This window comes from Drosophila willistoni (assembly GCF_018902025.1).
Source record: "Drosophila willistoni isolate 14030-0811.24 chromosome 2L unlocalized genomic scaffold, UCI_dwil_1.1 Seg72.1, whole genome shotgun sequence".
Classification (NCBI taxonomy): Eukaryota; Metazoa; Arthropoda; class Insecta; order Diptera; family Drosophilidae; genus Drosophila; species Drosophila willistoni.
In genome coordinates this window covers 838650-855467 of record NW_025814049.1, presented here as the reverse complement: position 1 = coordinate 855467, position 16818 = coordinate 838650, and the positions used below count along the sequence as shown (strand labels likewise).

Here is a 16818-nt window from a genome sequence, read left to right as displayed (position 1 = left end):
AAGTGGTTGGGTTGCTAAGGTGACCTTTGCTCAGTTGCCTGGGCCAATTCGATTACTCATATACCAAGGACTTTAGTAATTTGTATAATAATAATAGTTTCAAAACAATTTACAACCGTAACTGGAACATATCATAAATTAATGATTTTAGCTTTTGAATTTATACGCTATAGTATACTACAAAGTAAATTAAATGTTTAGCACGGAAATTTGTGAACCTGGTTTCCGGGTTTATAATTTCATGGCTTTTATACATTTGGTCATTGTCCATATAAATAAAAGTCTTTTCTTCTCACCTATCATTAGTGAATCGGAAACCGAGATAAAATGCAGACCTCAAGAAACACCCCAGCAATTTTTCTATGCTGCTTAGTTGTAAGTGTTTTAAATAAACCAACTTCGATTTATCACATTAACTGACATCTTTTAATTTAAGCTTCTAGGCCCAATGATGGATATGGCCTTGTCTTTTAACTTGGAGAAAGCTGTTCAATGCGCTGAAATTCTCGCAATAGCCGGTGGTGCTGGCTTGACCTCCGCTCCACCAATTGCTAAGAAATTCATAGGCTGCACTGGTTTCAAGGCCACAAAAACCAAATCGCTCGATGAGACAGATGTGTTCTTGTTGATCGGCAGTCTTGTCCAAAAATCAATTGCAAACCCATCGTGCGTTATGTCTGCACTTTCTGAGGTTAAAAAGGTGGTAGCTCCGCATGTCACTAAATTTATTGCAGCCAAATGTATAAACTAATAAATACAACTGACTGATCAGATGATGTTTTCAAATTGTTTTTCAAATGGCTATAGTTATATACTACTCATACTATACATATATCCAAGTTGAATTTATTAAATAACACAATCTTACAAATCTAACAATAAGATAATCGGCAATCTCTCCATATGGACTACAAAAGAAATTAGTATAGAAATTCCAGTAATCAATGAAAGCTTTTGAATTCTCGCCAAGCTGTTTGACAGTTTTTATTAAATCAAAAGGATTATGAATAATGAGGAAATACTTAATTTATAGAATTTGCGAAATTGTAAATTTTAATTTATGTAATTTGAATACACATATATAATTTTTATTTGAAAATTTAGTGTGAAATAAATCGTATATTATTATTGTTCTGTAAACGATCTAAGATTCTATACAAAACATATTTGCATGCCTAACTTTAATGTTTTTTTATACCCTTGCAAAAGGGTATATTAATTTTGGTCAAAAGTGTGCAACGCATAGAAGGAAGCATCTCCGACCATATAAAGTATATATATTCTTGATCAGCACGACGCGACGAGTTCCGTCCGTCTGGATCAACGCAAACTCCTCCTAGACCGTAAGAGCTAAAGAGCTGAAATTTTGTATGTAGGCTTGTATGTACTGCAGGCGTTGTATATCTCGGATTCAGCCGGTTCGGATCACTATATCATATAGCTCCCATACAAATGGCAAAGTCACAAACAGTGACTTTTCTCAATAACTTCCTTATTTTCTGAGCTATTGTCGTGAAATTTAATATTGGTGAGTTAATTACACATACGACTATGCCAAATTTGATCAAGATCGGGTAACTATATCATATAGCTCCCATAGGAACGATCGGTGGAAAACAGTGACTTTGATCAATATCTTTGTTATTTTCTATGCTAAGATTGTAGGCCGTTCTTTCGGAAACATTAGCCCTTTTAGCTTAAACGTTTTTCCACTTTGATGGCTATAGGTAAGGAAAAAGTTACCAAAAAAGTTGCAAGGGTATACAAACTTTGACGCGGTCGAAGTTAGCCCCGGCCCTCTGGTTTTTTTTTAAATTGAGGTTTGATTACTATGTCAAAAAGATGATTGGTAGAGAATAGAGTTTTGTTGCCAAGTGATTCAGTGTTGACATAGAAGGTAATGCAATTTGCAATGGTACTGAAACAACATCACGATAACGTTAATTGGGTCTGCAGATTTATATTTTCAAGGCCATTTTCGGAATTGTGTATTGATTTTTCTGCAAGCCGTTTCAAAATGGTTTTTTGCGTTGTAATTTTTTAGGTCGATTTTTATCGACTTATTTATTTGAAACTTCTAAGTACGATGACAAATTTAGTTTTTGGAGGAAATCTTCAATTGGGACTTCGACAATTAAATAAAGGTTTAAGATGCGTGGGTAAAGTGGCGGTTCCTGGAGAATTGCTAGATAAAAGGACGAGCTAGTTAGGACTAGCGATTGCTTGCGATTATTATTATTATTTAAGATTATTAACAAGATTTTGTCTTTGTTTGCAATAGTAAAGACTTTTAATCGGCGTACAATTTGTAAGTCTAAAATTTAAGGCATTGTTTTTTACAAGTAGAAACTTAGACAAAGAATTTTACAATAGAGAGGGTAAACTAAAGATATGGATGACAGGACGTATGAGGTATGGGGAGAGGCAAATCAAGACCTGTTTATAATGATAATGCTTGTGCTAAAGGTGATGCATTTTACCAACGCTGACCACAATGGCATTATTTAGGCTTTTGTTGTTGTAGTTGTTGCTGCTGCTGTGGTTTCTGGGACTAGAGAAATGAATAATTCAATAGCAGAAGCTGTAGGTTTACAGGTCTCCAACGGCGGCAACTATAATTGAGGTCAGTGAAATGAAATCGTTTGGACAACAAAAACAACAACATGACGTTGTTAGCACATGATGGCTCAGTGGTTAATGGGAATTGATTCTTTTGCCGTGGCGGCTCCACTTTCAATGACCAAAATGGGTTTTTGTTTTTGTTTGTGGGGCCATCGAGTGACGGAAGCTTCGTTAGTCCCCGAAAAAAATCACAGCCACTAAAAATAGCAAACAATTAAATGCAAATCAAACGATTGATTGATAGATTGATCGATCTACTGTGAAAATTCAATTGGATTGCTCAATGTGAATTAAATATTTGAGACAGTTCATTCTAAATGGGTCTGACTGTATTTGGCGCATTATCGCCCATTGGCAATGACATTGGCCAAAACGCACAAGAAGATTTGCCAATTGTTGCTGTCGTCTATAAAAGCATTCATCGAATGCCTCCAACGCCACATAACTTAAGTGATCGTTATCCGTTTAGCACCGTGTGTGTGTGTGTATTGTTGTGTGCCCACTGTTGAGATCAAGACAATGTTTGATTCAAAGATTCGGGTGCCCAAATATGATTCGGAGGCTTTCGACAATGTCGAATATGAGCTCCAGATGACATACACCTTGGAGACGGATAGGCGAATCATGAGCTTCTATGACGCCATGTGGGGCATGGAGGTATCCGGCGGAAGTGATCAGGATGAACCCCTGACCATTGTCAGTGTATCGGCTACAGGTCTAGCAAAGCGTGCTGGCATGCGAGTCGGTGATGAGATAACTCAGATCAATGATGTGCCAGCCTTGGAGATGACCTTTAACGAGGCCCTGCAATTGTTTCGCAAATCCTCACGTTATGTTAGAGTCTATGTTCGGGGGTAAGTTGACAGTGATTTTATAATTGATTGTCAAGTGCTGATATGTCTATTTTGACAGCGATGATGATGCTCCAGGCGAAGAGGATTGGACGTGTGACTGTTGGTTTAAGCCTCGCAAGCCATGGCGACGTGACTTTACGCCCATTGTTTGGAGCTTCCCCTGGAATGATCGCCGCAAGCCCGTGTACAAGGAATCCAATTGTTTTATGGTGCCAAGTAAAATGGAGGAGAAAATTCGTCAGCGCCGTGCGGCAACATCGGCAGTTCATAAAAAGGATGAGGCTGCCCCACATACACGTTCCCTAACGCCGACGCCACGTCCCAAAAACCAGCCAGGACCCAATCTTCTCGAGAGCGTATTGCGTCCTCGAGGCCCTCCACCTAGGGACTTGGTTTAAATGCATTCGCATTACCGACGGTTATAAATTGAAAATCGGAAAACTGCAAATTGGCAGAACCGAATCTGCTATAGTGTGTTCCTCAAGGCACAAGAACTGATTTCTTGGCCAATTTGAGCCTGTTAGGCAGTCGCAGTGATAGGCTCTAGTGGGGGAAATGAAATTTCGTAGATTGTTTCATCATAAATGGAATTTTGACGAAATTTATAATAGGAAAATTTTCGATTATGCAAAAATAAATGATGAAAACTAATTAATTAATAGACAATGAACTGTTATTTCATTTTTAATATTATTATTATTCTTAGAAAGTATCATTAATGTGAATGGCTGTCGATTGATGAAGTCGCCGTTCTTCTTGCTTTAATTTTCCTTTGACGCTGGCCATGGAAAATGCACCCTGCCACGAATGCACTTTCTTGGACTGTCTCCAGTATTGCAACAAAAAAACCCCAAGCGACCGTGTTAAGTGTATCAAAAATTAAGACTCATGGTGCTTCGTAACGAATCAGGAAAGAAAATCTTCAATCTCCTTCGAATGAATCGATCAAATCTGTTACAGATATGGATTGAATTGAAATTATAATTAGTATATTTAAAAATGAATTATTTACGGCCTGTTCATAATTAAAATGTTAATTGCCACACATAATTACATTATAAACCGTTTCAAAAACTTAATTTTACTTAGCAAATACTTTAGCATTAAACCAACTAAATTGTATAATTAGTATAACTAAATAGAATATGTATAGAACTTAATTATAATTTAAAGTCTAGGTATATAAGACTGACTTAAACATCTGAAATTGTTCCATTAGGTAGAAATAAGTGAAACATTTGTCTTTATCAATTTTATTTAAATGTAAAGTTTTAAAGTACATAATTATTTTCATTTTGCCCAATGGTCCCATCAATGGAGAAAGTTGCTGTTTGCTGCTCTGTTTTTCCCAAATGAGTTATACCTGACTCTGGCAATGGAAATTTTACCAGGCCATGGGAGAAATTTCCTGGATTGCCATCACTTCTGTAGAAAGAATTCTCCAGAAGATAGGGTCAGGTGTACATATCATTGCGAGAATGGCTGCGGATGCAAATCGACTTTTACAATGGGCAGCGCCGCAAGCTGCACCACTGTACGGTCGATGACAGCAATGAGGAGAATTCAAATGGGAAAGAATAACTAAATCTGCGCGAATTTATACTGCCACCAATTAAAAGCGAAACACTTTAATTATTCTTGGTTAATTATTAGCCGGCACAATTCAAAAAACAATAAAAATACTGGAACATCTTAAATAAATTGTGTGGATATAAACGATACATATGTACATTTAATTTTTTTTTAGAGAGGGTATTATAAAATTGATCTGCTGTTTGGTTGCCGATTTCATAAAGTAGGTATACATATATGTTCTTGATTAGCATCACTGGCCAAGTCCAAAACTGCCCGAGTTAGATTCACCCAATTCATTACAAAGACTGGTGTAAGCAAGTTTATTTGAAGTTTTAGCCACGCCCCCTTTCACCCATAGAGTTAGTCAAATGTTTTTCTTGTTGAATATTAAAATACCAATTTTGGCATATTGAGTTTGTACTGTAATGTCTATTAAAATCGGACTAAAACTATGTGAATGATAGGAGTAATTAGGTTGGTGAGTAGAGTAAAAAAATAGAAAGAATTTTATATATGTATATACATACATATATTCATTTCGTGTATTAAATTAAAATTCAACAAACTCGGCGAGACGACTTAATTACTTTTTTCGATTTTTGATTGCAATCTCTTCTTTTACCAAAAAATTCTTCTTAATGGTATATACCGATTTTTAATGATACCTTTGCATTTGGGTTTGAATTATGAAATTAAATTCCTATGGACGTTTTTAACCTAGTTAAACATATGTTTTTGCCATCCAAATTCACTTTGTTGCTGTTTATAAAAAACTGCTTCTAAATCAATTTGATTTGGATACATTTGTTTCACTCATAGTAAAAATGCCACGTTTTGAAAATTTGTATATTTTGTTTTTGACCGCGTGGCTGTCGAGTGATTATGTCGTTGTTTGCTGTTTTAGTTCTATTTTTCCTTTGTGTAAAATGCTTGGCGCACGCCATGGAAAATGTACCGTGTCATGGACGGACATTCATGGACTGTCATCATTACTGCAAGAAAAATTGCCGAAGTGATCGTGTCCAGTGTATATATCACTGTCAGAATGGATGTGGTTGTAGGACAGCCTTCATAGTTTTGAACAATGGACAATGCCGCAAACTGTCACGTTGCACCATCGAAGAGTCCCAAGAGGAATATCCATTTACTATGGATAAATTATTGACCACGACTTCCACGACTAAATCTTCAGGGGCCTCCAATTCTAATGGCAATGATGGGCTAAATCTGAATCCAAATTTGCCTGAATTAGTCCTTGAGGGTAAAAATGCTGGAAAACGTAAAATTTTTGCATCTTATCTATTACAACTGGCTGCAAAACGACTCGCTAACAAAATGATAGATGATGTGGTGAAACCTTTTATGAATAACGATATAAGTCCTGATGTTGCCATAGGAAATGCCAAAAATACGCTAGGCCAAGCGGTAAAATTATTTGCCCCAATTGCCCAACATTATTTCCGCGGTAGATAAATGCAAATATTTATATTATTTATATTATTTTAACATGCAACCATAGGGTAAAATGCTATATTAAAGTTGTCATAACGGATGCAATAGGCATTATGTATAGATATTTATAGATTCTCTAAGGTAAGACTGTTTGTAGGTGTTTATTGTAGGATGCTTCATATATGACTATTTGAAGCGGCTATTTATAATTTTTGTATTGAATTTGTATTGAGTCTTTTAAAGGAATTTACATTTTTTAAACATTTCGCAAAACTCATGCCATTAGATGAAGCTCATAGAATGAAAAGATTCATGCTTGTTCTTGGCACACTTAAATGCTTAATAAAATGCAAATTGTAGCCGTAAAAAAAAGTACATACTGAGAATATAAGAAGCGTAAACAAAATATTTAAAACAAGTTAAAGGCAAAACGACAGACAGACTGTAACAAAATGCAAATTACTTGGAAAGCATTTCTGCCAGATGTCTGACGGAAAAATTGTAACATATAATATACGGAGAACTTTTATATTAAGCATATAATTCAATTTTCATTAGCTGCTGTTTTTGCTGGCCTTGAGCCACCCCTTAAAAGTAGACAACACTTGGAGAACTTTTTTCAATTTATTTATGCTTTTGAGAGTGTATAAAAAGCAGAATACTATCTATTATGGACCAAATTCATTTTTCCTCTGTGCAAATGGTATTATCTTATTATGTATTTCGATGTGTTTGCAGTGGCTTGATCAGGCCTATTTTTAGTCACTTAAAATAAGCCAAATTTCCCTAAGATCGCAATACTATATATTTTAGCCCCAAGGATTTAATTTCAGTGATTTAACTAACTCTTTGCTATGCAAAAAAACCTTAAATCTTAGTGCTTTGGAAGTTCTCAGTGTTTTTGCACTCACCAAGCAGTACTATTTTCCTATTATTTCTCTTCATGACCATTACCATGCTGGCCATGCTGAGTTTAATCGATTCTGAAGCCAGCACGTCAATGTTTGGTTTCAGTTTGATGATGTTGCAACAAAGATTCCCTCACGAAATTTGGAAGGAGGATGCAGTGCCCAATTGGCAAAATTTTATCTCTACATACTTGATTTATTCTTTTTTATGTGATTAATATTATGCTTAAAAGCGAAACATTTCAAAATGAATTTTTAATTCATATTTCGAATACTAATAAGAGTAAAAGCCATTGGTAAAAATGATTATAGAACTGATATAATGTCAAACCGGATAACGGACTGCTAATGATGATGAATGTGTATTAGCCCAAAAAGTTTTAATGGAATAAGAGAAAAAACTTTCATTTTGTAAAAGTTTTAAATTTCAACGTGAAATCGAAAATGCCAAGTTATGACTTTGAAAACTACATCAAGTCATTCTTTAAAGTTTTCTGTGGTTTTTTTGTTTTTAAGAAAACTTAACTAAAACTCATTTCAAGCTAACTATTTTGACGGGGGCTTGGCTTAGGCAAAGACAAAAAACACGTTGGGTAAAAGTGAATGACGAACAAGTTGTCGTGGGAATCGTCAAGATTATCATCGCCAATATAATCATCATTGCGGGAAATGTTGTTAAAGCATATTTGATGGAAAATTAGCCCAAATCATGGCAAATTAAATACACAGTCATGTTGTGTAAGCTGTAAAAGTTTTTGGCCAGGCCGAAAAGATTTAAAAATCCTTACGGACAAAAGTTCAACACTGTCAAGTGAGAATAGAAATTGAATGAAAATGTGGAGAAATCTTAAGTTTGGGATGGTAAAGGAGATGGATTTCACCATCAAAAAAAGAAATATGAGGGGGGAGAAAAAATAGTGGTCACTTGCTCGGGTGACTGAAGCTTAAGCCAATTCAAAGTTTGTGTGCCTTCAACCTAAGGTCGATGCAATTTTCCGATGCCATTGGTTTGGATGCTTTGCTGCAGTTTGTAAAGTTTTTTGTTGTATGTTGTTTTTTTTTTTTAGTCATCTTCCTCTCCCACCATCGTTTTTGCCCAGAAGGTCGTTGTCGTCGTCGCCGTTGACGGAGTTGCCCAGAGGATATAGGTATCCTGAGCTAAATGTGGGTCAATCTTAAGCCAACTAAATAAATGGCTTAGATGGTGCAGTTGTGGGTAAATGGGATATGTAGCTACTTGAAAAATGTTTCAACTTAGAGACAATAGTCAGAAATGTCGGCAGTTATTTGTGGTACCACTCTGCATATCAGCACGGTCTTAAAATCGTTCTTGTTTATCAGCAAGTGAATATTTCATGAATGAGACTCCCAAACTATTAACTGCGCACACACTCTGCTGTTGTCAATTAATGCAAACCACGTAGGGCAACGAAAATTGTGACCCCGTACAATAATAACCTTAAATACCCTCTGCAATGCTTGTGATAACATGACGCATATATCACATTGCCCATGAGGGGATCGGACAACAAACTTTAACGCCTCTAGCACCGGAATTCACTAAACAACAATTCACTCTGGTCATTAGCATAATAGGGTAGTGAAGAGGAGAGTATTGGGTCAGATGAGCAAATGATTCTCTTAATTAGACATTCCTAATGTACGACATTATCTCATTTCCTATCGACCATCCAATCCCACCAACAAGTTTCCTTGTATCCCATAAAATGCCAGAGAGTTAGGAATTGAGTGATTGGCTTCTAAACTGAAAATGGAATTCGAAACAACAAAAACAAAGAAGAGACAGAACAAATCAATGTTGTAGCATAGGATGTTTGATCTCTACTACTATATAAGATTATCCTATGAGCTTATTTTTTTATATTTTTAAAAAATTCTATGAATAAATGCAGCTTTCTACTCATGTTGTTTTTTTTTGTTGTTTATTATATTTGAGTGAAAATTTAGGGGCTCCCGTTTTTATCTGTTAAGAAAAACGCTTTAAAAGACCGGTCACTCACACGACATCAAATATATATATTTACACATCATTGCTAACAAACGCCAAACTCTGCTAATTCTCTCTGATTCTTCTCAGTCACTCACACGACATTATTTCCAGTACAGTTTTCAATGCATTTACATATAAAATTTTAGTTAATACATTAGTATTTCTGCAATTAATACAAACAAAAATAATAAAGGGATATTCATGAGGTGTTAACAACTAATAAACACTCTATTCATTTGATGTAACAGAAAAAATATACAAATTTATTTTCAAATTGTATTTGCCTATATACCTACATATGTTAATTGATATTCGACTTGTATGAATAGGCGGTTCGCGCTACTTTTATTTTCTTCTCAGTGTTGACTTCCTTGATGCCAACGATATTCTTGGCTACTTCCCATTTCGGGTTAATTTTTGTTGATGTTTTCGTTGTCTGATTAAGAAAAACACAGGCAGTGGCTTATGTTGTTCCGTGGACATTCGTAAAAAGCAAAGGTATTGTGAAGACCATCCTATATTTGAAAAAATAATTATTTTATTTTATTTTTATGATTATTGACAAAAAAAAAATTACTTAACAGAGAAGCAAAATAACGGCAAATTTGTAATCTTATGGCTCTCCTTATATTTTTGACGATAAGTGAACTATCTAAGTTTAATTTAAGAACAGGACCTTTACGTAAGAGAACGTAGCAAGCTCACTATACACACAAACTCAACTTCTCTTAGAAATATTTTGTACATGTAAACTGTTTTTCACTATTTCTATACAAAAATATAAAATTGGAACATTTTTTAATAATATTTCATGAAAAAGACTCAGATCTTTGGTACTTGATGTTTAGGTGCTGTGGTTGACATTTTTCCGGAAATGCCCATATACAAGCCTACATGTATTTCAATTCTGTAGCTCTTACGGTCTAGGAGGAGTTCGCAAAGATCCAGACGGACGGACAGACATGGCTTTTTGTACTCGTCTCGTCGCGCTGATCGAGAATATATATACTTTATATGGTCGGAGATGCTTCCTTCTATGTGTTGCACACTTCTGGCCAAAATGAGTATACCATTTTTGCAAGGGTATACAAGGAAATGTTCGCCTACTTGTTACAACATGGGTAGTCGATATGGATGGCTAAATGATGGAAGGCAAAAATGTGGACAACTAATGTTGCCAGTAAATTCGGCACTTCAAAGAGTTAAAGCTTAATGCCGTACTAAGGTAAATAAAATGAAATTTATAGACAAAATTACTTATTACCTATTTTATTTTTATTATTATTTATTAATCACACATACTTTCTAGTTTCGCCTTAGCTTCTGCAACTCTACGTCTAAATAACCATTTTTTGGGCCAATATAATAATTTCATGGGAAATGTCAGTACTCTAATACCCCAAATTTTACGCTTTTGATTTGTGAGCGTATTTTTACCATGTTTAACGAGTTGATTTTCTTTTAGATTTAGCTTTTCCTCGCCATTTGAAATCTCCTCATTACTGTCATGGACCGTACAGTGGTGCAGCTTGCGACACTGTCCATTATTGATTATTATAAAGGCCCGCTTGCATCCGCAGCCATTCTCGCAATGGTATGTACACTTGATCCTATCTCTTCGACAGTTTTTTCTACAGAAGTGATTGCAGTCCATAAAGGTTCTTCCATGGCATGGTACAATTTCCATTGACAGAGTCAGGCACAACTCGCACAGGAAAAATATAATCAGAACAACAGAAAGTGACTTCATTATTGACGGGATTAGTGATTAATATTTAAATTTTAATACACAACTTGCTTTTTAAAGGTGCCATTGCGGAAGTCGTAGACACTGGTGAAACTTATTTATCCAAATCAAATTGATTAAGCCAGATGTTTCATGCGATTTTATGTAATTGAAAAATTCCAAACGATTTAGCTAATGTTCAATACAATGACATCAGTATGTATGTAAGTAAGTTTTACTGAAATCCCGATCCCAATAAATAGGTGAGATATATGTATGTATAGTGAATTAAAAATTAAGATAAATAAAGTTAAAACGCAGTTTGTTTAGTACCTAAGTCATAACCCGTACCTTTATTATGATGAATTATTATTTAATATATCTGGTAATGAGAGACTTCATAATTTTTTTTCACGATACTATATCAGATAATTCGACCCAGACGCAAATCAAATAGCTAAGAAAATAATGAAGTTATTGATAAAAGCCACTTCCTTTGGCTTATCGTTCCTATGGGAGCCATATAATACAATCACCTGCTATTGATCAAATTCTGACTTTATGCTAAATTCTATCCCATTCTAATTAGGAAGAATTTGGATTTTTCCTATAAACTACAATTTTAATGCTATTGTTCCGGAAGAACATCAGTTGGACTAGAATAGAATTTTTATTTTTTGCAAAACGGTTTATCCCGAGTTCTTAAAACTATAAAATTTGGACTTTTTGCATACTTTTAGGCTGAGTTTCACAATATGTTTAATTTATACCCTTGCAAAAAGGGTATATTAATTTTGGTCAGAAGTGTGCAACGCATAGGAGGATCAGCACGACGAGACCAGTTCAAATAGCCATGTCCGTCTGTCCATCCGTCTGTCCGTCTGGATAAACGCAAGCTCCTCCTAGACCGTAAGAGCTAATATCGAAATTTAATATTGGTGAGTTTATTACACCGATAAACGACTGTGCCAAATTTAATCAAGATCGAGTGACTATATCATATAGCTCCCATAGGAACGATCGGTAGAAAACAGTGACTTTGATCAATATCTTCGTTATTTCCTATGCTTTTTTCACTTTGATGCCTATAACTAGGGAAAGAGGTACCAAAAAAGTTGCAAAGGTATAAAAACTTTGACCGGTCTAAGTTAGCCCTGGCCCTCTGTTTTTATTCCATACACCCATAGGGTGAAATGGTATATTAAAGTCGCTTCCTTGATGCCAACGATATTCTTGGCTACTTCCCATTTCGGGTTAATTTTTTTTTGATGTTTTCGTTGTCTGATTAAGAAAAACACAGGTTAAGCAGTGGCTTATGTTGTTCCGTGCACATTCGTAAAAAGCAAAGGTATTGTGAAGACCATCTACATAGTTTTTTGTATCTGCCACAGTTTTCTTTTAATAACGGGACCCACTCCACCAACTTCCCCCCTGCTTTGTAATCCGACAGTTTTCGTTGTTAATTTTGTATTTTCTTCGGCGGGTTAGTTTTTCATTTTCATTTTCAGTTTTTTTTTTAAATTTATATTTCGTTGCTCCATCTAAATTTTAATTAAAAAACGCTAACAATAACTTTGCAAACTTAAATTTATATAAGGGTTTACTTACATATGGTCACTCACACGAAAAACTTTCGTAAAAATTTTTTTTGAAAAAATAATTATTTTATTTTTATGATTATTGACAAAAAAAAATTACTTAACAGAAAAGCAAAATAACGGTAAATTTGTTATCTTATGGCTCTCCTTATATTTTTGACGGTTAGTTCACTCATCTAAGTTTAATTTAAGAACAGGACCTTTACGTAAGAGAACGTAGCAAGCTCACTATACACACAAACTCAACTTCTCTTAGAAATATTTTGTACATGTGAACTGTTTTTCACTATTTCTATACAAAAATATAAAATTGGAACATTTTTTAATAATATTTCATGAAAAAGACTCAGATCTTTGGTACTTGATGTTTAGGTGCTGTGGTTGACATTTTTCCGGAAATGCCCATATACAAGCCTACATGTATTTCAATTCTGTAGCTCTTACGGTCTAGGAGGAGTTCGCAAAGATCCAGACGGACGGACAGACATGGCTTTTTGTACTCGTCTCGTCGCGCTGATCGAGAATATATATACTTTATATGGTCGGAGATGCTTCCTTCTATGTGTTGCACACTTCTGGCCAAAATGAGTATACCATTTTTGCAAGGGTATACTAGGAAATGTTCGCCTACTTGTTACACCACGGGTAGTCGATATGGATAGCTAAATGATGGAAGGCAAAAATGTGGACAACTAATGTTGCCAGTAAATTCGGCACTTCAAAGAGTTAAAGCTTAATGCCGTACTAAGGTAAATAAAATGAAATTTATAGACAAAATTACTTATTACCTATTTTATTTTTATTATTATTTATTAATCACACATACTTTCTAGTTTCGCCTTAGCTTTTGCAACTCGATCCCTAAATAACCATTTACCGGCCCAATATAATAATTTCATGGCAAATGTCAGTACTCCAATACCCCAAATTTTACGCTTTTGATTTGTGAGCGTATTTTTACCATGTTTAACGAGTTGATTTTCTTTTAGATTTAGCTTTTCCTCGCCATTTGAAATCTCCTCATTACTGTCATGGACCGTACAGTGGTGCAGCTTGCGACACTGTCCATTATTGATTATTATAAAGGCCCGCTTGCATCCGCAGCCATTCTCGCAATGGTATGTACACTTGATCCTATCTCTTCGACAGTTTTTTCTACAGAAGTGATTGCAGTCCATAAAGGTTCTTCCATGGCATGGTACAATTTCCATTGACAGAGTCATGCACAACTCGTACAGGAAAAATATAATCAGAACAACAGAAAGCGACTTCATTATTGACGGGATTAGTGATTAATATTAAAATTTTAATACACAACTTGCTTTTTAAAGGTGCCATTGCGGAAGTCGTAGACACTGGTGAAACTTATTTATCCAAATCAAATTGATTAAGCCAGATGTTTCATGCGATTTTATGTAATTGAAAAATTCCAAACGATTTAGCTAATGCTCCATACCATGACATCAGTTGTATGTAAGTAAGTTTTACTGAAATCCCAATCCCAATAAATAGGTGAGATATATGTATGTATAGTGAATTAAAAATTAAGATAAATAAAGTTAAAACGCAGTTTGTTTAGTACCTAAGTCATAACCCGTACCTTTATTATGATGAATTATTATTTAATATATCTGGTAATGAGAGACTTCATAATTTTTTTTCACGATACTATATCAGATAATTCGACCCAGACGCAAATCAAATAGCTAAGAAAATAATGAAGTTATTGATAAAAGCCACTTCCTTTGGCTTATCGTTCCTATGGGAGCCATATAATACAATCACCTGCTATTGATCAAATTCTGACTTTATGCTAAATTCTATCCCATTCTAATTAGGAAGAATTTGGATTTTTCCTATAAACTACAATTTTAATGCTATTGTTCCGGAAGAACATCAGTTGGACTAGAATAGAATTTTTATTTTTTGCAAAACGGTTTATCCCGAGTTCTTAAAACTATAAAATTTGGACTTTTTGCATACTTTTAGGCTGAGTTTCACAATATGTTTAATTTATACCCTTGCAAAAAGGGTATATTAATTTTGGTCAGAAGTGTGCAACGCATAGGAGGATCAGCACGACGAGACCAGTTCAAATAGCCATGTCCGTCTGTCCATCCGTCTGTCCGTCTGGATAAACGCAAGCTCCTCCTAGACCGTAAGAGCTAATATCGAAATTTAATATTGGTGAGTTTATTACACCGATAAACGACTGTGCCAAATTTAATCAAGATCGAGTGACTATATCATATAGCTCCCATAGGAACGATCGGTAGAAAACAGTGACTTTGATCAATATCTTCGTTATTTCCTATGCTTTTTTCACTTTGATGCCTATAACTAGGGAAAGAGTTACCAAAAAAGTTGCAAGAATATAAAAACTTTGACTTTGTCTAAGTTAGCCCTGGCCCTCTGTTTTTATTCCATACGACCATAGGGTGAAATGGTATATTAAAGTCGCTTCCTTGATGCCAACGATATTCTTGGCTACTTCCCATTTCGGGTTAATTTTTTTTTGATTTTTTCGTTGTCTGATTAAGAAAAACACAGGTTAAGCAGTGGCTTATGCTGTTCCGTGCATATTCGTAAAAAGCCAAGGTATTGTGAAGACCATCTACATAGTTTTTTGTATCTGCCACAGTTTTCTTTTAATAACGGCCCCCACTCCACCAACTTCCCCCCTGCTTTGTAATCCGACAGTTTTTGTTGTTAATTTTGTATTTTCTTCGGCGGGTTAGCTTTCCATTTTCATTTTAAGTTTTTTTTTTTTAAATTTATATTTCGTTGCTCCATCTAAATTTTAATTAAAAAACGCTAACAATAACTTTGCAAACTTAAATTTATATAAGGGTTTACTTACATATGGTCACTCACACGAAAAACTTTCGTAAAATTTTGTTTTTGAAAAAATAATTATTTTATTTTTATGATTATTGACAAAAAAAAAATTACAAAATTACTTAACAGAAAAGCAAAATAAAGGTAAATTCGTAATCTTATAGCTCTCCTTATTTTTTTGACTGTTAGTTCACTTATCTAAGTTTAATTTAAGAACAGGACCTTTACGTAAGAGAACGTAGCAAGCTCACTATACACACAAACTCAACTTCTCTTAGAAATATTTTGTACATGTAAACTGTTTTTTAGTATTTCTATACAAAAATATACAATTGGAACATTTTTTAATAATATTTAATGAAAAAGACTCAGATCTTTGGTACTTGATGTTTAGGTGCTGTTGTTGACCTTTTTCCGGGAATGCCCATATAAAAGCCTACATGTATTTCAATCCGAATCGATATGGACGGATACCTAATTTGTTACGAGCCAAGCTAAAATTTGCCCGACAACTAGCAGTGCTGGCAGAGCCCAAATTTTACGCTTTTGATTTGTGAGCGTATTTTTACCATGCTTAACGAGTTGATTTTCTTTTAGATTTAGCTATTCCTCGCCATTTGAATTCTCCTTATTACTGTCATGGACCGTACAGTGGTGCAGTTTGCGACACTGTCCATTATTGACTCTTATAAAGGCCTGCTTGCATCCGCAGCCATTCTCGCAATGGTATGTACACTTGATCCTATCTCTTCGACAGTTTTTCCTACAGAAGTGATTGCAGTCCTTAAAGGTTCTTCCATGGCATGGTACAATTTCCATTGACAGAGTCAGGCACAACTCGTACAGGAAAAATATAATCAGAACAACAGAAAGCGACTTCATTATTGACGGGATTAATGATTAATATTTAAATTTTAATACACAACTTGCTTTTTAAAGGTGCCATTGCGGAAGTCGTAGACACTGGTGAAACTTATTTATCCAAATCAAATTGATTAAGCCAGATGTTTCATGCGATTTTATGTAATTGAAAAATTCCAAACGATTTAGCTAATGCTCCATACCATGACATCAGTATGTATGTAAGTAAGTTTTACTGAAATCCCAATCCCAATAAATAGGTGAGATATATGTATGTATAGTGAATTAAAAATTAAGATAAATAAAGTTAAAACGCAGTTTGTTTAGTACCTAAGTCATAACCCGTACCTTTATTATGATGAATTATTATTTA

At 34.8% G+C, this 16818-nt stretch overlaps 3 protein-coding genes across 3 annotated transcripts; all 3 read left to right on the top strand.

Moving 5' to 3' along the window:
* The first annotated feature begins 285 nt into the window (after positions 1–285).
* On the top strand, positions 286–771 carry LOC6637871. Its single transcript, XM_002061000.4, has 2 exons — positions 286–375; positions 437–771. Exons 1-2 carry the CDS (start codon positions 328–330, stop codon positions 749–751), a joined length of 363 nt encoding a protein of 120 aa, XP_002061036.2. The 5' UTR covers positions 286–327; the 3' UTR covers positions 752–771.
* Positions 772–3087: 2316 nt separating this feature from the next.
* Positions 3088–4139, top strand: LOC6637872. Its single transcript, XM_002061001.4, has 2 exons — positions 3088–3476; positions 3535–4139. The coding sequence occupies exons 1-2, from the start codon at positions 3142–3144 to the stop codon at positions 3872–3874; spliced, it is 675 nt and encodes a 224-aa protein (XP_002061037.1). The 5' UTR covers positions 3088–3141; the 3' UTR covers positions 3875–4139.
* A 1771-nt stretch (positions 4140–5910) lies between these two features.
* LOC26529693 lies at positions 5911–6603 on the top strand. The gene has a single exon (XM_023175047.2). The coding sequence runs from the start codon at positions 5934–5936 to the stop codon at positions 6522–6524; it is 591 nt and encodes a 196-aa protein (XP_023030815.2). The 5' UTR covers positions 5911–5933; the 3' UTR covers positions 6525–6603.
* The last annotated feature ends 10215 nt before the right edge of the window (positions 6604–16818 follow it).

What these genes read in the sequence shown, in the direction of transcription:
- LOC6637871 (XM_002061000.4), top strand. Translation starts at nt 328, where the DNA reads ATGCAGACCTCAAGAAACACCCCAGCAATTTTTCTATGCTGCTTAGTT. An exon ending in TTTTTCTATGCTGCTTAGTT is followed by an intron (nt 376 to 436) that starts GTAAGTGTTTTA and finishes TTTTAATTTAAG; the next exon opens with CTTCTAGGCCCAATGATGGA.
- LOC6637872 (XM_002061001.4), top strand. Translation starts at nt 3,142, where the DNA reads ATGTTTGATTCAAAGATTCGGGTGCCCAAATATGATTCGGAGGCTTTC. An exon ending in GTTAGAGTCTATGTTCGGGG is followed by an intron (nt 3,477 to 3,534) that starts GTAAGTTGACAG and finishes CTATTTTGACAG; the next exon opens with CGATGATGATGCTCCAGGCG.
- LOC26529693 (XM_023175047.2), top strand. Translation starts at nt 5,934, where the DNA reads ATGTCGTTGTTTGCTGTTTTAGTTCTATTTTTCCTTTGTGTAAAATGC.